At 35.5% G+C, this 25,876-nt stretch overlaps 1 protein-coding gene across 1 annotated transcript in view; it reads right to left on the reverse strand.

Annotated features, from left to right (window-relative positions):
- WDR44 (WD repeat domain 44) overlaps positions 1-25,876 on the reverse strand; it is a 73,306-nt gene that overhangs the window by 43,769 nt on the left and 3,661 nt on the right. The window contains exon 2 of the mRNA XM_087426632.1: positions 5,420-5,453. Coding sequence (XP_087282758.1) covers positions 5,420-5,453 — 34 coding nt within the window. The remainder of the gene's footprint in view (positions 1-5,419; positions 5,454-25,876) is intronic.

Here is a 25,876-nt window from a genome sequence, read left to right on the forward strand (position 1 = left end):
TTCATATACACATACGTACATATATATATATATTCGGGAGGTTAGAGAAGGTAGAAATGGATACTGCATTTCTGCTGGAAAAAAATTGGGGTAAAATAAAACAATCATACATTTGCAAATCTTAACACAATATTCTTCTCCATCTTAAGTTGTCTTTACATTTATAAAAGTACAGCAATTTGAACGTTACTACCGATACTGAGAAAAAAACTTTTCATAATTCTTGGTGCACATTAACAGAACTTGGTAGAAAAAGGTCGCGATAACCATTTTTGACAGATAAGTGACCTAAGGCACATAAGGGTGTATGTAAGTATTAAGGTAGCACTTATACAAGTATCAGGATATGATCATGATAGGCTCCATGATAAAATTACTCCAGAGATTACTATAATGCTAGAGATTTAATGTGCTAGAGAAATTTCCTTCTTTCTTTCTTTCTTTTTTTTTTTTGGTGAGGAAGATCAGCCCTGAGCTAACATCGATGCCCATCTTCCTCTATTTTTTTTGTATGTCAGATACCACAACAGCATGGCTTGATGAGTGGTGCGTAGGTCTGTGCCTGGGATCTGAAACCCCGAACCCCAGGCCGCTGAAGCAGAGTGTGCGAACTTAACCACTACACCACCGGGCTGGCCCCGTGCTAGAGAAATTTCTGTAGGACTTCCAATATCTTCAAGTTGAAAAGTTGTTTCATTGAATTCTCCCCAGCACTTGGGGAATGTTACCAATCTTATATAGATTTTTCTACAGAAAAGTTGTTTCATAGAATTTTAAGTGTTAGGTAAAATCCAAACTCTACCACAACTCATGAGGGCCTAATGTGATATGGCCCCTGCCTACAACTTTGACATCTTCTACATTTCTCACCTCCTTCTCCCTCCACAACCCCACAATTACACTTTGGCCAACTGGATGGTTCCTTACCATCCCTAGGGTCACAGCTCAAGTGTTATTACGTCAGAAAAGCCTTCTCTGACCACCTTAAAATAACCTCACCTCCTTAACTTTCTATCACATTATCCTATTTTCTTCTTCTTCATGGCACTATCACCATCTGAAACGACCTAGTTTACTTGCTTATTTTTTGCCTCTTCCTTGCCCCACTAGAATGTAAGCTCCATGAGAGCAAGGACTTTGTTCTGTCTACCATTACTTACCCAGTACTTAAAACAGTATCTGGCAAAAGTAATCATTTGCTGAATGTTGAATAATGTATGCTCTGGCTTTTCTTCAGTTAATACACATATCCTAAGTTTATATATCCTTTAATCAAATCCTGTTTTAAACTAAAAAAAAAAAAACTCTAATCAAAACCAATTAGTAAGATAATCTTGACAAGATGAGGGAGAGAGAATACTTGAAAGCTGACGGTCATTAAGAACAGTTGATGCATATTAGAGAAACATCTTCAACTGTCCTGCGAATTAAGTATATTTTATCCAATTATCCTCCAATAATTGCTCATTAGTAGGAAAATCAGAAGCACTGTACGACATAATTTTGTGGATATTTTCCCTAAGTTGACCTAAGCAAAAATACACACTGACAATTCCTGTACCTCAATTTAAGTTGTTTTAATTATGTACTTACAAAGATCACAGATTAACATTCTTACACTGACCCAAACTGCCAAGCAGTGATCAGACTTCTATTTTATTTGGCTTTAACAAAACTCTCTTGGACTTTGAACTTTTCAAAGATACCCACTCCTGTAAGGTAAACTGCTGTTAAGTCACAAGTTTAAAGGAGTGATATGGCACCTACCAGAAGATCTGACCTCTAGAGAAGTTAACTGGAAGATTTCTTAGTAAAACCTGACTTAGCATATGATTATGTCTATGATTAGTATATGTCTTAACCTATGATTCTGTCCCAGTGTGGTCTGAAGTCCAGGTCCTTCCCCTAGTGCCTCAATCAGGGTTTGGGGATAGCAATGAAAGCTAAGCATGTGCCTGCAGACAACCAACACCAACCTAGCTAGACATGTGATAGTCTTCATTTATTATCTCCTTCTGGAGACGGACTGCCCTATTACTAAAGCACAGCAGTTACTAAATCCAGCTTCCTACCATCAGGCCATTTCTCTAACCCCTACCTATCACAACCTCAGAAACATGCTTCCTTAAAAGGTATGGTAGATCGTTCAATTTCTAGCAATTCATACCACTGTTTCCCTCCAGCTGTGTTGGATAAGAGAGCTACTTGTACCCTCCTCACAGTATTGTTATGAGATTTGAGGTTTTTAATTTTAATAAGTACATCCAACAAAAGATAACTTGGTTTCACAAATCATTTGTACAAAAGCGATCTACACTCAGAGAAATCTTCATTATTATCTACTAAACAACATTAAGCTAAAAATGTTAGTTATTTAAAAATTCTGGTTACTTCCAGATTTTAGTAGTGAGCAAGGTGAAGCTATTAACAATGACTAAAATGAAATTTAAAAAAATGTTTTAGAGATGTGAACTCCACCCGTTTTGATGGAAGAGAAAAAACCCACAGGAAACAACTCTTAAACTGTTGTCATATCCATCCATCCATTCCCATGAACACTATCTGTGTCGGAGTCTCACGTCTTGACAATCTAACTGCCTTTTAACAACTCTCTCTGCACTTAGTCTCTTTCTTCCAAACTTTCTTCCACCCTTCCAGCACTTATCTTTTGTTAATTCCCCAGCAAAACACCTTGGAGAGCACAGCTATTAGACATACAAAAAAACTGACTTTTTAAATGTCTTGCTTCAAAATTTTAAAGCCTAGAGTTCTTAATCTGACATTCAAGGCTCATCAAAATCTGGCCCCAATTTACTTGTTCAACATTCCATCACTGAAACGTTTACATAGGTCACACCAGTTTTTCAATGCTCCCAGCAAATTCCACGCCTTTGCATATTATTAGTTCATACTACTGCCTAACACACAATGCTTTCCCAATTTTTCTCCATCTACCTATGCAAATCTCTCCCAATTTTCAAAACCCAGCACAAGTTCTACCTCCTCCCTGAAATTTTTCTCTATTTCAGGTAAAAGTGCTCTCACAGTTGTTCTATCTCCCCCTTCTTCCTCCAAATTCCTTGTAGCACTTAAGGTCTATTCTATTCTACAAACACCAATACCTCGTATATCATCCCTTCGTACACATGTCTCTTCTGTGAGATTGTAAAATTATCAAAAATTGGGACTATATCAAACTTTTCTTTGGATTGCTTAAGACATCAATAGATATGCTGTTACACATAATATGCACTTAATAGTCTGAGTATATCCATACCATAGAATACTACTTAGCAATAAAAAGGAACAAACCATTAATACATGCAACAACTTGGATGGATCTCAATCCTTTGAGTCAATCTCAAAAGGTCACACACTAGATGATTCCATTTATAGGACATTCTCAAATGACAAAATTATAGAGATGAAAAACACATTAGTGGCTGCCTGAGATTAGGGATGATGTGGGCAAGGTGGTGGATGTGACTTTATAAAGGGGTAGCCCAAAGGAGATCTTTGTGGTGATGAAATAGACCTGCATCTTGACTGTGGTGGTGGATACACAAATATACACATGTAATAAATTGACATAGGACTATACATTCACATTGTACCAATGTCAAACTCCTGGTTTTGACATTGTACTGTAATTAAGATATAACCACTGGAGAAAATAGGTGAAGGCTACACAGGACTTCTCTGTACTGTCTTTGCAACTTCCTGTGAATCTATAATTATTTCAAAATAAAAAGTAAAAAAGAACAATATCCAACTTCATATTTATTTACTAAATATGTACCTTTTCTATCTAATTTTATTCAAGTTAAGGACAATCTATAATTACTGAGATAAAGTAAATTCCCAAAACCTATTTGTTATAACCTAAAAATATCTTAGAGCCAAGTGGCTTTTAAAACCTATAAGTATAAAGAGCACGGTCTCTTGAGGCCGGCCCAATGGCGTAGCGGTTAAGTTCATGTGTTCCGCTTCGGCAGCCCAGGGTTCACCAGTTTGGATCCTGGGTGCGGACCTACTCACCGCTCATCAAGCCATGTTGAGGCGGTGTCCCACATAGAAGAGCTACAACTTTACAACTATGATACACAACTATGTACTGGGGCTTTAGGGAGAAAAAAGAAAAAGAGGAAGATTGGCAACAGATGTTAGCACAGGGCCAATCTCCTTCAAAAAAAAAAAAGAGCACAGTCTCTGGATATAGGGATTGGGAGGTGGAGGATGAGGGATGGGAGGGAAGCTACATTTTCAACCATCTACTTTTTACACTGAGCAAATTTTAACCATATTCATGTATTATTTTTAAAAGTTGTTTTTATTAAAGTAAATATAAAAGGATTTTCATAAAATATAAGGAATACAGAATTATGATATAACCTTTCTTAAGCATTCAGTTCAGGAAAAAGAAGATTATCACTATTAGCTTTCAAGTCTTTTGTGTATCCTTCTCCATTTCCATTACATTCTTTCCCCTTCAGAGATGACTGACACCCTAAACTTCGTGTTTATCATTTCCTTGCTGTTCTTTATAGTTTTACTATGCTTGTATCTCTAAACAATGTATTCTCTAATTTTGCATGCTTTTGAACTTAATATAAAATGAATCTTATTGCATATATTTTCCTATGACTTGTTTTTTTCCTCCCACTCAACACTATGTTGCTGAAATTCACCCGTGTTATTATGTATAACTAATTCATTCATATCCACTGCTGTAGAATATTCCATATGAATAATATACCACAATTTATCAAAGAGATCCATATCCAACGTGTATAAATAGAAGGCAGGGATACTAGAACTGAAAAAAAAATAGAGCATGTTTGAGATTATGCATACATATGTACAGGTATACACACACACACAAACATACACACATAGTATATACTCTATTTGATGTAATTAGTTCTGTTTGGTGACCTTCTTGTACTTAAAATGGCTCTCATTGATATAATGTCTCAATACCAAACTCCTTTGCTAAGAGATAAGACTGGGATTGATTTTTATATATAGTGATGATAACAATATGTGTGCCCATAAGAAGTATACAAGTGTTTTGGTTATTCCACATTTTTGCCATACAAGTTTTACCTTTTCAGTTAAAACATACACACACAAATGCAAGTATTTTATAGTGTTCTTTTATTCTAAAAATTATAAACCAAATAAAAATTAGTAGAAATCTAAAAAACACTTATAGTCCCTTCCCTATAGCACAATATTTAATTAGGTATTTCTAGAGTGCCTAATCACACCTAGTAAGATACAATGACAACATTATTTAGAAAAAATAAGTAATAGAAAGCAAGAGCAAGAAAATGAAGAATTACATAAAAGAGAAAAATGAATGAAACGTACACGCTTTGTAGAAACATGCTTATAACTTTCAGAAAGCACAACTTACCTTCGATGTTGAAATCCCAACCTTTCCTGGAGACCTGTTCAGAAATAAAAGCAAGGAGGCGTTGAATAGTGGAGGTGAGAAGGGAAATACTTCCACACACTTACTAAAGGCAAGCCCACATTTTAAAATACATGTACATATTTTGTGATTGAAAAAAGTCTTCTGTGCGTACAGAAAATGTAGAAACACAAAAAAGTAGAGAAGAAAATTAAAGTGACCCATAATCTTACCACCTAGAGATATGAGTATCTTTTGTCTTCATATATATATATATATATATAACATATAATACTATAATAAGCATCTTTGTAAATAAAATTTTGTGCTCTTCCATGATAAGTTTATTTAAAATAAATTTCTCTAGAAGTAGAATTGCAAGTCAAAAGTACACACACTTTTCAGGATTTTGAGAAACTTTCAAATTGCCCTCCAAAACAGCTGTACCAATTTAGACTCCCACTGCTCAGAGTGCCTGTTTCTTAACACCCTTGCCAAAAATGAGTGTTATTTTTACAAACTTGATAGGCATAAACATATCTCATTATTGGCTTAATTTGCACATCTTTGATTTATAGTGTGGATGAAAAGTTTCATATGCATTAGACATTTACATCGCTTTTAAAGAGAGAGAACTCATTTTTGTTCACAGCTCATTTTTCTACTGGAGCAAAACTCTATTCTTAGACTACTCTAGATATAATAATTTTAAAAAGTAACTTCACCAATTATTTTCACCCCCCCCTCAATTTTTCTTCAAATAGGAACAGTTTGATATCTGTTTTAAAACATAAGAGAGAGACACACCCTTATAGCTGCTTATTATATCTCAGGGTTATGCAGTAAGAAACACTTAAATAATTAATATTAATAGGCCACTCCTAATTTTTTTTTGTAAAATGCAACGATCACAGATGATACAACTTTGTGTTGAAAGGCACCTTTAAGATCATTTAATCACATAACCTCTTTTTACAGATAGAGAAACTGAGTTGCCAAGAGACTGTGACTTTCCCCAAAGTCACATATTTAGGGGCAGAACCAAGAAAAGCATGGAGTACTACTACCATGCTCTTCATATGCCAAATTGAGTGATCCATATTTGGTATAGGAATCCTTGACCTCTAATCAAAACTTAGTGTGATAAAAAAAAAAAATTACTTTTGCCACTTATTAGAAAATCAACTCCTCTATTCAACATGTAGGGACTACCTACTATGTACCAGGGACTAGAGATATGAAGATGAATAAGACACAATTCTACTTTAGGGGTTTTTAAAGCTTGGTTAAAAAACAAAAAAAGGAAGCTGTATAAAATAGTGTCCACCCCTTTAATTGCAGTGCCTAGACAATATAATTTCATGTTAACAGGACAATTTCCAGAAATGAAAATTTTTATATCCCCAATTATTTAGCTTCCTTAGCAAACCTATACTGCTATGTAACAAAATTCTGTTTATCCAGAGGTGATTAGGACCAAGGCTATTCCGATTTAAAAAAAAGAAAAAAGGTTCCAGATAAAGGATTCTAAAACAATACGAGTGCAATCAAAACACAAAAATAAAAAGAAACAAAAAAAACCTTGAAGAGGTTCAAATTTCCATGTGGCATATATTCTGAATGCCAATCAGGAAAAAAACAATCACCTGCCACAGAGGTGTAGCGGCAAGAGAAAATAAGATTTAAAAAAACTTAAGGGCCTTCTTGTAAAAGGCAGTAAAACCATCTACTTCACAGGACTGCTATAAGGATTAAGTGAGAGCACATGGGGCACACATATAAGTGGTAGTTTCTTCGGCAGCTTTGAATTGCTCCATCGAAACTCACAAATGATGAGCTTCACCAAGTTTCTCCAAGGCACTTTGGCAGCCTGTCAGTAGTGGGGAGACCAGTTTCTGGAACACAAAAGATACCCTACAGCCCGTCAAGCTCCAGCCCACTTAACAACAGGGAACACGAAAAAAGCCAGATTATATTGAGCTGGTAATTAAAATGGGATCCTGTTTGCATTTTGTAGTGTCATTAAACAAAAAACTAATAACAAAAGTCACTCATGTTTGAAACATATTTTAAATGTTGTAAGGTCTTGGTAGGTAGTAAAACATTTCAGACTACTATAGCTTCTTCCAGTCTAACTAAGCCTAAAATTATCTTTATCACGGTACTCTGTGAGACCAGAATTCTTTTGTGATACATTTTTTGAGCCATTTATAGAACATTAGCATCTAGTAAAAAGTGAAAGCATATTTATAATTTGCAAAGTTGGCTAAAATGATTTGTATCATGTGCCAAGATGAAAAAAGAATAATTCATTTCACCATAAGAAACAGTAAATCATTATTTTGTATTCCCACAGGAAGCATTCCTAATAGGGGCTTTGTAATAATAATAAAACAATGGCCATCATTTATTAAGCATGTGCCAAAAACTGCTAAGACGACCTGCTTTAGTTTCTTTAGTCCTCACAACTTTCCTATGAGTTTATTATCTTCCCTATTTTACATAACAAAAAACTGAGGCTTGGGTCAGATTACGTTATTTAAATTGCACTGCTAGTAAATAGTAGGGCCAGAATTTGACCCTGGGCAGTCGGACTCTAGGGCCCACTATCTCAAATACCTCACAACATGGCCTCCTTTCCGGGTAAGGTCTTAAAAGATGACAGTTACGAAAATATTCTAATTGCTGCTATGAATGAGCACCAGTAAAGGCAATTAGCGCTGCATCTTGGGTTGAACTAAACAGATTAAGTCAAAGGCTCTGAATCCTGATCTGCCTTTAACAACTACAATTAATGCCTAATTGATTTGGCACTGCTAGGGAATAAAATAATGAAATGTTCCATATATAAAATTGCCAGAGATGAAGCTTCTCTTTGAGTGCTAAACTTCTGAAAATATTTTAATTATTTTTGAATTTCAAATTTCAAAAGCAGCTTGTAAATAAGTACATTATAGGCTAAGCCTTGCTGTTTGAGTAATCATTCCCTTGCAAATACCTTCTTTAACAAAGGATATACAATTTTCCCTTTCTTACTGACTCAGAGTAATTATTACACTCAAATACTACCCCATATTTTAATGCAATAATGCCCTTTGGGGACCCTAAAGTGCAGGCCTGCACACTACAAGACCCTAGGTTACTATGTTTGGAAAGTCTATGTTTTATAGTTTTGTGTCTCCTTCCTCGATTTACGTGGTCACTTTTCACATTTGGCCATGTGCCTGCCTTTAAAAGCTTTCCTCCCCTCCTCTTCTAATTTTTGCTTCTAATTTGCATTGAGGTGGGAAACCAGGTTTTTAAAAATGGAATTGTATGGTAAACGAAGAATGCAGAGATTCTGAGTGAGGGTCTTCCCATGCAAATTTTTGTACATGACTTTATTGTGGACTTTGTGGCACTTTTTTGATTGTTCAGAGGCTAAGTGATTATTTATTTCCAGCTGTATCGGAGAATCGTCATCACCAAAGAAGTGGCTGCCAGATATGTGAGGTGTCACTAATCTTTGGGATCCCTAGACAACCACTCAACTCTTCTCTGTAACTAGTCTCAAACTTCAAAGATAATAACAATATACTATTTCAGAGTGATCATGTGCCTAAAGAAAACAACTATTCATGTTTGAGTTTGGGGACAGGAGAAATGGGAGACTAGAGGTCAAGAAAATTAAGTTCTACTCAGCTTTCCCAACCAACTAGCTGCAAGACCTTTAAAAAAAGATTTTTAGAGCTCCTGCAATTTTAGGAAATTTTATTTTAAGACCCTTCATTAATTTGGGAGTGAAGATGTAACTTATACCATGATTAACGATCTAAATTTTATACCCTCTGATTTCCCTTAACTTTGAGATATATTATAGGAAACCTGGACATAATGCAACACACACACATCCAGAAATATCCAGTAACACTTTGATACATCTAGTTAACCAGAAAAATATTCCTTCAAAATTTTCTGTAGATACTAAACAGAGCAAATTAGAATCCTCCTTTTTATAGTTTGTCAGTAATTTTTCCCAGAAAAAGTCCAAATGGTTACATAAAACAACTTTTATTATACCCCACACAAGTGAGAAACCTTTAAGAAAACTCTAAAGTAACAGGTAGACATATTTAAGTATTGGTAGTATATGCCCCACTTTAAATAAAACCTAACAAAACAAAACGAGAACTGCAAAAGTTTTCATCATATTTTTAAATCAAATATTTTTGACATTTAAATATGATTAACAAAGCTTAATTTAAATGATAAATGTGCTTCTTAGGAAGTTGAACAAAAATATACCTTTAAAGGGCTAAACTTTCTTGATTACCTAATAGCATAAAAAAAATCTTCCAACATATTAATACTAATTACAAACAGTAGATCTTTGATTTTGCAGCATAGTTTCTGAAATTGAAGACAATGTCTATCAACGGTACTATTAAATTTAAACAAGAAAAACAAGCAATTTCTGAAACAGCTTCAAAATAAAGTCTGCTTTAAAGAAGCATTGGTCATCTACAAAAAAAACACAAAACCCACATGGCTTACAGATCAAATTCTAAAATTATTTTTATGGTGGCTTCCACTTAGATCTTGAATATAAAAATATTTTCAGATTAGTACTTCAGCAACTTTCAATACAGATAGAATATTTTAATTTATTATATTTTAATTTATTATATCCTGTCTTCTATAGTAAAGTTATTTTCATGCACTTGCTATGTTGAGTTTATACTAACAAAGCTCATGTTTGAATATAAAATAATGTGCGACAGATGCTTTCTCCAGTCCCTATCCATTTAGCATTTTAATTATAGGAGTTTTCCTTTTGCAGCTAGGGTATTTGTGTTTAGAACCAATGCATTTTAATATCTGCACAATATTCATTATTTTAAAATTTTTACATGGCTTCAAAATGTTGCTCTGGTGATTTTTCAGGACGGTATAGGAATTATTTTTCTTTTATACACTCTGACCTGATCCAGTGATAACGTCCAGATACCTGAGGCAAAATTTCATTAGAATAATGTCATTACTCCCAAAGGCAGGTACCTAGTCACTGGGATTTGCATCTGATGACAATAACTGCAACTTACCCAAAAGTTGCCCACCAAGTTTCCATAGGAAGCAAAATGTCAAATCCTTTATAAACTCTTACATAATAATACTGCACTCAATACAACGTCAGTGAAAGGTACAAATACGCAAGCAACACAACATTTGATTAACCTTCTTAGACAGCTCGACTTTGGAACTTGCTAGACCTGACTCTCTAGTTTAGTAATGTCGAGAACAGTATTCATTTACTTTATAGAAACAAATCAATCCAACAGCAAATGCATAGCAGTAGGCTATTTTTAAGAGATTTGGATGCAACATAACACTATGGGTTTTCTGTCACAAGTGTTGGAAGTGAGTATGCTACCTACTGTTGTTACCTAGTGTTAAGGAGATTTACAGTAATTCTTTTCAAAATCCTAAAAGGATTTTAAAAAATCACTCAGAAGAGACAAACAAATTTTTGATAGTGTTTGAGGGAAGCTAAAGAATCATCTGGACCAAGCACCTCATTTCACATGTGAGGAAAATGAAGCCAAAGAAGGTTAAATTAATCCATTCATTTAACATTTACCTACTGCTTCCCATGTGCCAGCACAGTGCTGAGCACTAGGTGTAAAGTAGTGAACAAAGCAGACAGGATCCCCACTCTCCTAGAGCTTATGCTAAGATCAAAGGCCTAGTTAGGACTTGGACCCAAGTCTCTTTGCTGATTCTAACAATCCATCGATTTACCCTAATAATTCTAATATTCCCTCATGGTTTCATATGGGTAGGTAGCCAGTCAAGTGAAACCAGACATTTTTTAAAGCCTTGATTATCTAGAAGTACCACCACAAATTTCCCAGAGATGACTTGGTGGTCCCAGAGACTGAAAGGGCAATGTGACATCAACCTGGAAGTAGAAGGGCTATAAGTTTAACTACATAGTAAAAGAACATGAGCTGGAATCAAACCTGAGTTTTAGTCCTGAATCTGCCAGTAACAATGCATTTGACCATAAAAAATATTTTGGGAGGGCCGGCCCCGTGGCTCAGCAGTTAAGTGTGCGCATCTGCTGCTGGCGGCCCGGGTTCGGATCCCGGGCGCGCACCAACACACCGCTTCTCCGGCCATGCTGAGGCCACGTCCCACATACAGCAACTAGAAGGAGGTGCAGCTATGACATACAACTATCTACTGGGGCTTTGGGGGAAAATAAATAAATAAAATTATTAAAAAAAATTATAAAAAAAAAATATTTTGGGAGAGTTTTTCCATCTTTTAATTATGGCTATTTCAAACATATACAAAACTGGGAGAATAATATTATGAACCCACACGTACAACATGTTGACCATGTTCAATAATAATCAATTTCAATACCCATCCCTCCACTCCCCTGCCAGATTATTTTGAAGCAAACCCCAGAAATTATTTCATTTTTACCCATAAAAATTTCAGTATGTATCTAAAAAAGACTTTCCTTCAAAACATAACCACAATACTATTATCAAATTTAACAATTCTTTATTACACAGTCAACTTTCAGATTTCCCAGATTGTCAAGTTTTTTTAATTATATGAGTTTCAGGTGTATAGCTTTATAATTTGACATCTGTATACACTACAAAGTGATCACCACCACAAGTCTAGTTACTATCCATCACCATACAGTTGATCAAAAAAAAATTTTTTTTTACAGTTGGTTTATTTCAATCAATACCAAATAAGGTCCATGTGTTGCCATCTTATGTCTCTTTCAATCAGTAAACTTCCCTTCAATCTCTTTTATTTCTTGCAGTTCATGTGTTGAGGAACTAGGTTGTTCATCCTGAAGAGCAATTTTAGAGCAGTGAAACTACTCTGTATGATACTATAATGATGAATGCATGTCATTATAAATTTGTCCAAACCTATAGAATCTACAACACCAAGAGTAAATCCTAATGTAAACTATGGATTTTGGGTGATTATGATGTGTCAGTGTAGATTCATCAATTGTAACAAATGTACCATTGTTGTGGGGATGTTGATAGTGAGGGAGGCTATGCACGTGTGGAGGGAGAGGGTGTATGGGAAATCTCTGTACCTTCCTCTCAATTTTGCTGTGAACCTAAAACTGCTGTAAAAAATTGAAGTCTTAAAAAACAAACAAAAACAAAAGAAACTAGGTTGTTCATCCTGTAGAATTTCTCATGGTTTGAACTTTGTTGACTGCATCTCCATGGTGACATCATAAGAAACATTTTAAAGGAAAACATGCAGAAGAGACTGGGGGGATGGAATGGGCACCTATCCAAGGAAAACTGCAAAAACCTATAAGAACAGTATCAGAAAGACTGGTGCTCAGAATGTGCTAAGATTTTAAAAAATATCAGAAACAAAACTTTTTTTTTTTTTTTTAAAGATTTTATTTATTTTACTTTTTCCCCCCAAAGCCCCAGTAGATAGTTGTATGTCATAGCTGCACATCCTTCTAGTTGCTGTATGTGGGACTCGGCCTCAGGATGGACGGAGAAGTGGTGCCTCGATGCGCACCCGGGATCCGAACCCGGGCCACCAGCATTGCAGCGCGCGCACTTAACCACTAAGCCACAGGGCCGGCCCATAAAACTTTTATTTTAATTTATATTCAGAACAAGAACAACAAAAAGAAAGTGCAGATCTACTTATACATGGATAAATAGTATAATGTAAAAGGCTGCCTCAGTTCTTTTTTTTCCAATTAAGATTACTGATATTCAAACCAGAAAGGGAAAAACAAATTGTAGAATGAAAAAATTGAATCCCAAAGCATTCAAGGAAATAAAAGCACCTAGCTAATCTAAATGAGTTCAATTCTCCTGTCCCAGACAAATTATATCCCTGCATACTCTAAGGATTTACAGAGTTCAATCCCTATCTAAAACCTTTGAAGAATCAGGGAGAATCACTCTAATAGTCAACATTGGAAAGCAGGTAGATGTCACAAACTATAAACAGATTCGCCTGATGTCAATCCCAAGCAAAATTCTTAAACACACTGTTAAATGGTTTAAGAGCCCTAGGTGTGGGAAAAAGATACTCATTAAGAGTCAGTAAGCATTCACAGAAAGCCAATCATGCAAGATTAACCTAATTTCCTTTTTTGATAGGGCCACTGGCCTAGAATATAAAGGGCATACTGCACACACACAAAAAATCTGGATTTAAGCACTAAATTTTATAATTCTCTCATGATATCCTTTTAGATAACAAAGAGATGTAGGCTAGAATACACTTCGGTGGGTTTGTAACTGGTTGAACAACATTACTTAAGGTGTGTTGACTAATGGATCAATGAAAAACCATAAAAAAATATCAAATAATTTGTCTAGTGCTCTATCCTACTTGATGTTCTATTCTACTCGATGTTCTTACTAATGTCTTGGATGAGGACGCTGCTGGCATATCCACCAAATTTGCAGATGACACAATGTTGGGAGGGATAAGGAATATACTGGCTGACAGGATCAAAAAATATTTCAACAGGCTAGAACAATGGGCCAAATCTTAACAGAATGCAATGTAGCAGGGATAAATGTAAAATGCATGACGAGGGAGATATAACTTAGCAGCAAACCATGTGAAAACATTTAGGTATTTTTGTTGATTGCTCAGAGTATGATATGGCTGCTGAAAGAGCTAGTGTGATCTTAGGCTGAAGTAAGAGAACTATTTTATCCAGGGCAAGGGGAGTGGTAAATTCTACTCTACTTCTCACTGATAAGAGCACACTTAAGAATACCGTGTACCACTGGGATACTACATTTTAAAAGGAACACTTATAAAATAGAACATATCTGAAAGAGAGAAACCAATTTGGTGAATGTTTTAGAAACTGAGTAGAATGATATAAAGAACTAATGATGGCTGACCTGGAGAAGAGAAGGAAGAAATGAACGCCTCTTTACTTTTTGGATTTGGGATTTATTTTGGAAAGTACAGGCAATGAAACTTTGTATATAGCCTAATTTTCTTATTGAAGCCTATGTTTTAACTTTTAAACTGTTATTCTATATTTGATATGTACAAAAGAGTATGTGTAGCATATACATGTAATTATGAACCATAACAAATAAAATGAAGTGTGACTCACCACATCACCTAGAATAAGAACAGCATCAAGACCAGTGCAGCTACTGTGTGCTCTATTTCATTTGCTGCCTTTCCCTTAGAGGGAACCACTAAGCCTAGATTTGATTTATTGTTCTCTTACTTTGTCATTTTTAAAATATAATGTATCCCTAAACAATAAGCTAAGTTCTGTGATTTCTAAGATTTGTTTTCAATGATGCATTTCCAAAGAAAAAACTGTTGGACTCTAAAATAAGCATTGCACTCAAACATCTTGGTATCCCCTTCAGAGAAAGGCTATCCTTGTCATTGCACACTCGAGATGTATTTAAGTCTCACAATTGTGCCCATACCCACTGGTCTCCTTCTGCTTCTCCCCCACCTAGGGTTGCTAGATTTAGCAACTACAAATATAGGCTGCCCAGTTAAATTCCAATTTCAGATAAACAATGAATACATTGTTAGTATGTTTATCTGAAATTGGAATTTAACTGAGAGTCCTGTATTTTATCTGGCAACTCTATCCCACCTCCAAGTTAATTAGGTAGACAATTAATCCTATGATCTGTTAGTGTGTGATAAAGGGACAAAGTGGGAGGAACTGCATTGCCAATCTCATTATATAGTCACCTAAATATTCAATAGCATTCACTGGGAAAAAAAAATTGCAAATTGGAATTCAGTCAAAGCTTTCCCAGACAGTGCATTCAGTGTATATGCCCAAATGCAAGTACTGTATTTATGCTATTATGTACATTTTTCAAAAACACTCAGTGAAGAGTAGGAAAGTGTATTAATTGCTTCATTATTTTGGCTTAGATTGTCGCTCACAAAAAAATCAAAAACAAGGTGGCTACTATAAGAAAATGACAAAATCTCTAGATATGTAAATTGACTTCAACCACCGATATTTATATCATTTTGAAACTGTCCTCAGTCAATGTGTTCAAAATGAGGTTAATCTATATTGGTCAAATAAATATCAACAACTAACTTTCTAGATAAATATCAATTAAAATTATGTTGTTATTAAAAAGGGATTCAGTTACTATATATACAAAGTCATTTTAGGACACTCTTTATAAAAAGAATACTAGAAATATTTCCGATACATTATTTCTTTAACAATCAAAAAACTGATGAGCTTTCTGCAATATGAAGTAGAATTTGCATCTCAATTCTATCAATACATAATCTCAACATCCTCCCACAACCTGAAGCACTAATAGCTCCTCGATTTGAATGGCAATCAATATAAGTGTGTATTAAGAAGCCATATAGATTAGATTCCCTAAATAGAAGTTAGTTGCATTGCCTTGCCTGGCTTACTACAAAATCCACGTTTTGAAATCAGGTATTGACATGGCTGACTATAGCAGAAGTCTAATTTGGTTTTTCAGAGCTTCAGCGAGTGGTTCCTCAACAGGCAATCATTGGATCACCTTTTCCAATTTTAAACTCAAAATCTGCTTCACTCATTCACTATGGCTTTAGGGTAATCAGGACTTAAAATAACGGTGCAAGTGCTTAAGTCTACTTTTAAAAAGCACACTGAGGGGCCGGCCTGGTGGCATAGTGTTTAAGTTTGTGCACTCCACTTCAGCGGCCCAGGGTTTGCAGGTTCGGATCCTGGGCGCAGACCTACACACTGCTCATCAAGCCATGCTGTGGCGGCGTTCCACATACAAAATAGAAGACGAGCAAAGATGTTAACTCAGGGCCACTCTTCCTCAAGCAAAAAGAGGAAGATTGGTAACAGATCTTAGCCCAGGGCCAATCTTCCTCACCAAGAAAAAACAGAAAAAGCACACTGAATTTCTGTGGTTTCAAAGAGCCAGATCCCATAGCCATCCTACCTCTCTAGTTCTCACCCTTTAGCTATAGACAGATCCTTCTGCCTTTCGGGCTTGTGTTTCTCTACCTCTTACTTGAGGGTTATCTGAAAAACAAACAATCTGAAGCCTTCTGAGAACGGGGAGGAAGGAGTGTGCAGACTAAACCTACATTTGCCACCTGCTTCATAGTCAACTAAACAACTAGGAACTCAAAGACACACCTCCTAAAGTATACAAATAAAATCTAAGAGTGATCTCACACTTAACGTTCCCATTTCCAGACTTCTCATAATATGAGGTGAAAAGAATATACCAAAACAATTGGGCAACACACAGAAAAATGGACTAACAAGGTCTTCTTTTCTTTTTCTGTCAGTAAGAGGACTCACTTTTTTTTAGCCTCTGACAAAAAAAGGTGGTTGGTTCTGAAGAAGCCTCTTGTCAGGTTGCAAAATTCCTGGCAGACCACTAAAGAGGTAAAAAGGATCAATGACATGGAAGGAGGGAGTATAGAGTGAGTCAGCTAGAATAAAGCTGGTGGCTTGGGAAAAATTTTTCTCATAGGAAGGTGACTACCAGGGGCTTAAAGAGAATTACCCTATGGCTTGATTTTGTTTTATCCCCCTCTTATTTTTGCATTTGCCAGTAGGAAAATATAAAAGTAAGATGAGCTTAAGCAGTACATCAAGGAACTGAATCAAACAGAGCAAAGAACAGCTTGTCTGTACAAAGAAGATGCTGGGATCCGAAGGTCCTTGAGGTGAAGAGGATGTGAGCCTAGCTAGGGCCTTAGCCAGCCATTAAAGTAAGTGGGTAATTAAAGGGTTTTGATTTCTAAAGCCCAGCAAGCTGAGATAGAAAGATCTGATGGTAAACTAAGACCAACATGAAAGTGCTAAGTCTAAACTACAAATCAGAAGGGTTCCGGTGCTCAGAAAGCACTCACATGAAGATTTTTTTCCCCACTTGGGTCAGGAAGGAAAACAACAACAAAAACAAAGCAAAAAACAAAAACAAAACAAAACCCTGGGTTGAACAAAAACTGAAAACAGTTCAAATTTAGAGAAAAAGATTCTGTTGTATTTTTTAAATCTTGCTCTAAGTGTGTAGTTTTTAATATTTGGTATGCAGTACTGTTCAATGGAATTGAAATGTATATACTGATTAGTTACATTCTTATGGCAAGTTTTACTAGATTCTGTGCTAAGCATAAAACCCCCATAGAAGGTGGGAAGTCAAGCAGCACCTTCAACCTAATAACAGTAGTCAAATTAAAGAACCGAGACCTAAGAGAAAATCGTCTGCTGGTCTTTCAAACTCAAATCACTTGTGACAGTACCAGGCCCACTCTTACAGCCCTATATTAAGTTGGCTACTACCAAAAGTGACAATCCCAACTAAACCTGAAAGCCTAGGAATGGCAGGAAAAAAATAAATGCTAGGCAATCAGAAACGAGTCTTACCTCCTAGCACAACCTAAAATGTCATGTTTTAACTAGGCAGTTGAAAATAAGAATCACTTAAATTTTCCTAGCTACATGGCAATACTGGTTTATTAACAAGATTAACAAAAAGCTGAGAATATAGTTGTGACAATTATCTAATAGGGAATTAACTGAATCCTCAAGACGTGAATCCCTACTTTGATTATCCCTTGAAAGACCACTGTAAGTTTTAAATTCTATGAAAGCCAAGAAGTAAAATATATCTAAAATACTTAATAAGTAGTTTATCAATGATATTAATAGAAACAGATGGTGAGAAAATTTGGCACAATGGCTCTATGTTTTTGAACGTAGGTTTTGTGGCAATATTTTTAAATGATATTTAATGAAATCAAAGGAAACTTTATAATGAAATATACATCTAGTCAAATGTAATTACCTAAAGTGGATCCTTAAGCAACTATATCTTGTCTAAAATAACAACCGGATTTTTCAAAACTGATTTATGTAATTCATATAGTTTTATGCCAGATTCCTGAAAGAAGAGTTTGATTATTTATTGACAAAATAACAGAAAGATAGATCAGTTCCCTGGACCTACTCAAGAGTTCTAAACTGAAAACATTCTACTCTGCACGTTTACAACCATTCAATAAATACCCACATTAAAATAACAACTCCAGAGTAGGGCAGCTATATCACAATGTGCCAGTCCGTCAAAGGGGGCTAGATAAAAGTCACATGTATTAACGATTTAAAGTAATTTCTAGTAAAATCACAACAGAAACAGACAACTAAATTTATGACTGCCTGGAGAAGTTAATACTAATGCAATCACGCTAAATCATTTTATAACGTACTTTTTAAAAAGTAAACAAGATACTGGGCTACAGGCCATATTACAGAAGCCTTATCAAGTTAATGTGCTAATACGATTTTGTAAGTTATCTAAAACATCCAATATTGTACGAATCTTAAAAAGTAAATGCCAATAACTTCTAAGGTCACCCTATATAAAAATTAGAGCTCTAATGAACCTGTCACAATCTCCCTTTTCAAAAAATTTAAATAAATCAATTCTATTATCAGTGAACTGATTATTCAGACGTTGAGATTCTTTGCTTTTCTCCTTCTGAGTTCACTGCTCATCACCAAAGATGAGCAGAAGAACAAAAATCAAACCAAACCATTTATTTTGTTTTTAAAATTTTTTTTAAACAATTTACTGTTATCTCTGATAAAAGGTTTGATGGGAATGGAAGTTGTAAACTAATGACTAAACTGAGGTTTTGGTGTAACTGGTAGCTTTTAATTATTCATGTTCTCCCTCAATATCATGAACAATAGAAAACTGAACATATTTCAGTAAGATTTAATATTAAGTACTTTATAAATTCTATTTCTATGCTTTATGTATTTGAATTTCTACTTCTGCATTCTTTTTTTTTTTTAAGATTTTATTTATTTATTCCCCCCCCCCAAAGCCCCAGTAGACAGTTGTATGTCATAGCTGCACATCCTTCTAGTTGCTGTATGTGGGACGCGGCCTCAGCATGGCTGGAGAAGTAGCGCGTCGGTGCAGGCCCGGGATCCGAACCCGGGCTGCCAGCAGCGGAGCACACGCACTTAACCGCTAAGCCACAGGGCTGGCCCTACTTCTGCATTCTTTAATGAAATATGTATTAAAGACTCGATAAATATTCTAGAAAAATCTCAAATTACCTAGAATGCTTACCTACATAAAACATTCTGTAAGCCAAGTTTATTATTTATTATAAAAAAAAACTATTCAATCTTATTTACATCTTAAATAGTAATTACTGATAATGTAATTTTTCTAATTACTTAACTACTAGGAATGTATTTTTCCCATTAATATTTGATATCAAATAAATTTGATAGCCAATAGAGGTTTGATTAGGAACAGAATATTAATAACTACCACACACATTCATTGCGACTGCTAGAAAACACCTCTGAGGGGCAAGAAAAAAAAGAAACATTGTGTTTCTAATTAGTGGCTTGTAGCCAAAAACATGAATCAGAGTTATACCAAACAAAAATCCCCTCAACAACTGTGGCCTAACTAAACAACTGACAACAATCTACAAAACAATTACGGAAAAAAAAAAATCTGGGATCAAAACTTTTTGATGAGGCGCAGAAGCCCAAATCAGTAGTGGCTCACATCTTGAGGGGTTTTCCCTTAGGAACAAAGAACATACCCTTTGAAATGCAGTTAGCAGTGTCTGGGATTCCAGCTCTTTCAGTAGCAAGGTCATTTTGTGACCTAGCCACCGTACCGCAATCAATTCCATCAGAGCTTAAAAAGAAGAGCATAAAAAAATACTGCTTTTTATTGCTTTAAACTGTAAATTATACACACCCACATGGCAGGAGAGTTAGCCTCATCACTTTAATACTTCACATTTAAAATATAACATCAGAAATGTTTATAGTTTAGAAAAGGAAAGTAGGGAGGAATCTAAGGTTTTATACCTCCATTCAAAACATCATCTAATTACCACAAATTAGTGAAGTTCCACTTTGCTGGCTGTCCTTTATCTACCCTGAGCTGAGTTTTCTTATTTGCAAAATTAGGATAATAATTGTCCTATCTCCCCAAAATTGTCCGTCTATCTCACAGAACTAACTGCAGGATAATCAGAAGAGATAACGTGAGTAAAAGTACTTTGAAAACTAATGCCCAACACATTAGCTGATAGTATGGCATTATCATTCTTTACATGTAACAACATGTAGGACTATAACACTTCTTTCTTATTGTGAATACATTCATCTCTGGGAAAAAAAGTTGGTAACAAGGAATTGATATGACTGCAGGATAACTAGCAACATCTCCCAAAGCTTCACTGTGAACATTTAATATTTATTGAGTACAGGATGTCCCCAAGTCACAAAGGTCCCATAAATCCAAACCACTGTCCTTCCTCAGCCCCCTCCATTCCCTCCCTCTTCACTCTTATAGGAACTGGAGTGTGCTCGAGCACAGGGGAGGGGGGGATCTGAAAGAACCATGAAGTTCAAAAGAAACTGTGAAGAGAAGTAGAAGACCACAGAGCATGCCTACTCACTAAACCTTTTGTCGCTGCTACACATCAACTGTGGACATCTCTCTATGCTGGGATATAAGGCAAAGGTTAAAAGTCAACAGACAAGAGCTATGATCTGGGACAAAATAGGGAGAGTAAAGTTCACTTAAATGAAAAAAGACTGATCTCAGTCATTAGCCTTAATCTCTAAAGCCAATCCAATAAAGATAAAATACCAATTGCAAAATACTGACAAACCCATTCACTTTCACTCACAAAGGTACTAATTTTATCAAGTTACCTATTCATTCTGCTCACCTAACTTCCACTAACCCAATAACCTACCCCTACCTGTGATGATAACCAATCCCACTTACCAATGCATCCACTACACCCAATTTAACCTATCTTTCGCTCACTCCTTCCCAAAGACCTACCCATTATATTTCATCTATCACTGTCCCTTCTCAGTTGTAAGGGACAATGAGTTATTATGCCAGGGAATCTCTGTACTAATGACACTGGGTAAGCTAGGAAGGAGAAAGATGGGGGTGAATGGGATGAAATTGGGGCTGGGGAAAACGTTCAAACCACCTATCATTTCAGTTTGACATGGGTAGATAAGCCTATTTTAAAATAGAGATTTTTAAAAAACACACAAATTGTTAATAGTACTGCTAATAACCAGAAGGATGATTCCCTTGGTCTCCAAATTTAAATACTTTCAGGAACAAATTTAAAAGAGGACTATGGGGCCAGCCCCGTGGCTTAGCGGTTAAGTGCGTGCGCTCTGCTGCTGGCGGCCCAGGTTCAGATCCCGGGCGCACACCGACGCACCACTCCTCCAGCCATGCTGAGGCCGCGACCCACATACAGCAACTAGAAGGATGTGCAGTTATGACATACAACTATCTACTGGGGCTTTGGGGGAAAAAAAAAATAAATAAAATTTAAAAAAAATAAAAATAAAAATAAAAGAGGACTATGGACATTAAGTTTATCCATGGCTAGTCTTTCCAGTTCAAGAGCAATGCCAGAAAGAACACTCCCAATCTCTTCTCTTGAGCCTACTTAGTAACCAGGATGCCTGCTTCTGAGAAAGTGGGTTTGAATATAGCTCTACATTCTATTCACTGGTTCTCTAGAAAGCTTGACCCATGGTTCCTAAGAATGCCCATGGTTTGATGAGTTTGTACTGGAATAGTCTATTATAATTAGTAGTGGTTAAGTAGGTTTTATGCAGGTACGGCTTGCTCTAACACGCTGCCTACTGGAAAATATTGTTAAAGTTTTCTGTCAGAAGTTTCCAAAAATTTTATGCTTCACTCTTTGCATTTTTTAAAAAATATTTTATCCTTCCCCCCTCTCTTCTTTAAAATTTTAAAGATTTCTGTGGAGAAAGTAAACTTCTTCTGCTCTTAAGTCTATTTTGTGCAATTAAAACAAAGTTCACCTTGGGGCATGATCAGAATTTAACCACAGTTTTTAATAGGATATACTAGTCTTAAAATGAAACCATTCAAATCATGATTTCAATAAAAATTCAAGCCAGGAAGATTTAATTTAATCATTTCACAAACTTATAAGCTTACTACATAATCTTCTAATTCAGAAAGATAAACACTTTTTGAAAAGTACACACAGTATCTTAAGACTAAAATTCCACTTTGATTTTTAAAAAGATATTATTTATGTCGTTGTTAAGTAAGGAAATAGATATCAATATTGGCTAAATCATTAACAGATTAACTACCTTCAATTCAGTTAACCTGAGAGATTAATTGTGCATATTTAGCAGTTATTACTACACCATACAATATTAACAAGCATGAGCACCAAAAACAATCAGTAACTCAAACACTAATATATAAACTAACAGTTTACAGTTTATATATCCTAAATATTTCTTCAATATCCTTATTTTTAGCAAGTAAACATTTATAATTTAAAACTATTTTAGTTATATGAATTCTGAGGTTTTTAAGAGATCAAAAATGTATTTGTCAAGTAAATAGAAAGACATAATAAAGACCCATACAACTATTCAATCTTTACTTTTCTTTTCCTGTTTATTCAAAGGCTGCAAAAGAAAGATAACTTTTCCTATTAAATTTCTAAACAGTTTTCTCAAATTAGAATGAATTAATATATAGGCCAAACATTCCTTTTACAACCTACAAAAATTATTTTTGTTAGAAGCCAGATTATTTATTTGGTAGTTGCTGATGAACAAAGGTGCTTTTAAGTCACTTGAGCTAGTTTGTGATGATACAGAGTCTAAAATCACATCTGCAAATATATTTCCTAAATGGTCAATCTTGAAATTTATTCTAGCTGATACTACAAAAAGATGGCCATTGAACACCAGTGATGCAATGCATTCAATCTTCAAGACAATGACTAACAATGGAACTGAGAAAATTAGTATGAGGAAATTGTTGCCTAAATGTCTTCTTGTTAAATTTTGTATGTTTAAAATGTTTGGAGACAAAAAGCCTTTGTGGACTTAAAACCAATTGACCCTGATGGAATGCCAAACTGTAAACTGCCAGACAGCTGCAGCTGGTAGTAAAATGCTAAAACCTGAAGAGCTTTAGCAGAACCTGATTATATGGTAATCCTAGTATCTGAGAGAAGGCAAAAGAGCTGGAAGAATAACTGATAGACTGGTTGTTATAGTAACCAAGATAAATCTGTATACTGACTGGGGAAAAACATCGGGGTTGCCATTAGGTATGAGGCCCACATTATGTCTTATGTGCTTTTTTCTCAATTTTGAATCACAAGATGACAGACTAACACAAAGACTGCTCAGTTTGAAACAAGAGAATAAATAGGGTTCTGCCCTGAAGAACAAGGAAAGCACCCAATTAAAGGTTTAGCTGGTTAGCAGAATAATATCTGACAGCTAGAGGGAACAGACCTTGTGAAAATTTGCAGAAATTAGCTTAGCTCTGGGTAGAAAACAGAAAGGTAGGTTAATTATCAATTCAAGTTAAATATCAGTAGGACATCATAAAGTATCTACAATTTTTATTACTTTAAATTTTGTTTGAGGTATTTCTTATGGGCTACTAATCTCTTCCAGAAAAGGTTATTTAATTCACACTGTGTAGGTGTGTATCTAAAACAATACTAAATGGTGTGACTTATCTCAGTTATCCATGCCCCAGGAAGCAGCCTTATAACCTGGTCTCTACACAGGCTGCTAGGGCTACCTTCACCACTTCCATCTCCATCACCACCACCCCCATCACCACTCCCTTCCTCCACCTACACTACCCCCAGGAAGTAATTACCAGAATTGCAGACAGAATCTGAGGAGGAAACAAACAGCCTCTTTAAGGGGCTTGCCTGGCAAATTCCCCTGATTTTGTCAAAGCTAAAACAACGAACCGAAGAGAACACATGGATTGTTGTATAATGTAAGGGTTACGCAATAAGTCTCTAATACCAACAATTAGAAATTATTTTCTGTTCTGTAGGACCACCACTGAACTGTCAACATCCTAAACTATCTGTTTTTAACATTTTTAAAGATCAAATTTTATCTGCCCTATTTTATGAAGTAGGTTATCACAAGAACAGAATGAAGTTTTCAGTTTACAGGAGTTTCTACAGATTCAAATTGAGCCCCCAAACTGCCATACTGCTAAGGATTGTCCTATTTCCATGAGTCACCAATTGACAGTTGGAAGCCACTAAATATAGAACTTGAATTTACTAATTAATATGTAGAAGGTTTTTCCTCCACTTCAATATGATGTTACATGGGTGTAACAAAACAGCATTTATAAATATTCTATCAATCAACAAAGCCAACAGCAATCAAATACAATCCATGATTAAATATAATCTATATTAAATCCCAACCTGTGAACAGCAATTTTTAAGAAATCTTTCCTAAAGTAACCCATATCGCAAAAGAAATTTTTTTACTGAAATATATCAATTTTCAATTCAGAGAGAAATGTTTCTGATGCCTAAATAAAATGATAAGCTGAGCTGCAACAAAGGCAGCCATGCAATTTTTTGTTTTTTAGACTGAACAATTCTTCGGGACAATTTGATCTCTGTTCTCATGACTTAAAAATCAAGATTTCACCATTACTCCAACCTAAAACGATAGACTGTGGTTGACACTAACTAGACTCCTAAAAATAAAATAAAACGAGTAACAACCACTGTTCTTAGATCAGCTATTCTGCCACTGTTTTTCATCCTGACTTGGGAGAAAATTTGTGGGCAAAAGTTAGGATCCTAGAACAGTCAAGGGCCTCTGAGAGCATTCCATGAAGAAACAGAATCACAGCTGATAGGAGGAGACCATCTTAGGAGCCCCACTAACAGGGTAAGTGCCAGAAACCTAGAGCAGGATGCCAGGCAATACTTTCCCTCCTTCCACAGACAAGGCAGCACACTATAAACGAGGAATCAGGAGACTTGGGTTCTAGTTCCGAGTCTGCCACTAATCAGCAATATGTCACTTCCCCTCTCTGAGCCTAGGTTTCTCTTTCAGTTAAATGGGAGGGCTGGGCTACGATCTCCGGTCCCTTCCTACTCTAAAAACGTTACCATTCTATCTTTCCTTCCAAGGCCTCAAAAATATTTTGGTTGCCACACAAAAAATTTTAAAATAAAGAATGCTCAAAATGTCACGTTTATTTTTATAACATGTTCTCAGTGCCAGCCTTTAGTATGTGTATGTATAATCCACACAAACCAGTAGGAGTATTCATCTCATATATAATTTACCCAGTAAATATCTAATTTCAAATCTATGGGTCTTGAATCATGTACCCAATACAATCAAGTTTGTTAAACTAAAAAAAAAAAAAAGATCATGGAAAGATTTCCCAAGAACAAAAGCTTTTCAGTAAAAGCACACTATTAAATCTCAACACAAGGACAGACTTGTAGAGTTGGAAAGGTTCTCAGAGTGTAATCTCCTCAATTTAAAGATGAGGAAATGAAATGACTCATAGCCCAGGCTTTTTTCTACTATAC

Source organism: Ceratotherium simum, chromosome X (assembly GCF_057802395.1).
Source record: "Ceratotherium simum simum isolate JZ-2026a chromosome X, ASM5780239v1, whole genome shotgun sequence".
Lineage (NCBI taxonomy): Eukaryota > Metazoa > Chordata > Mammalia > Perissodactyla > Rhinocerotidae > Ceratotherium > Ceratotherium simum.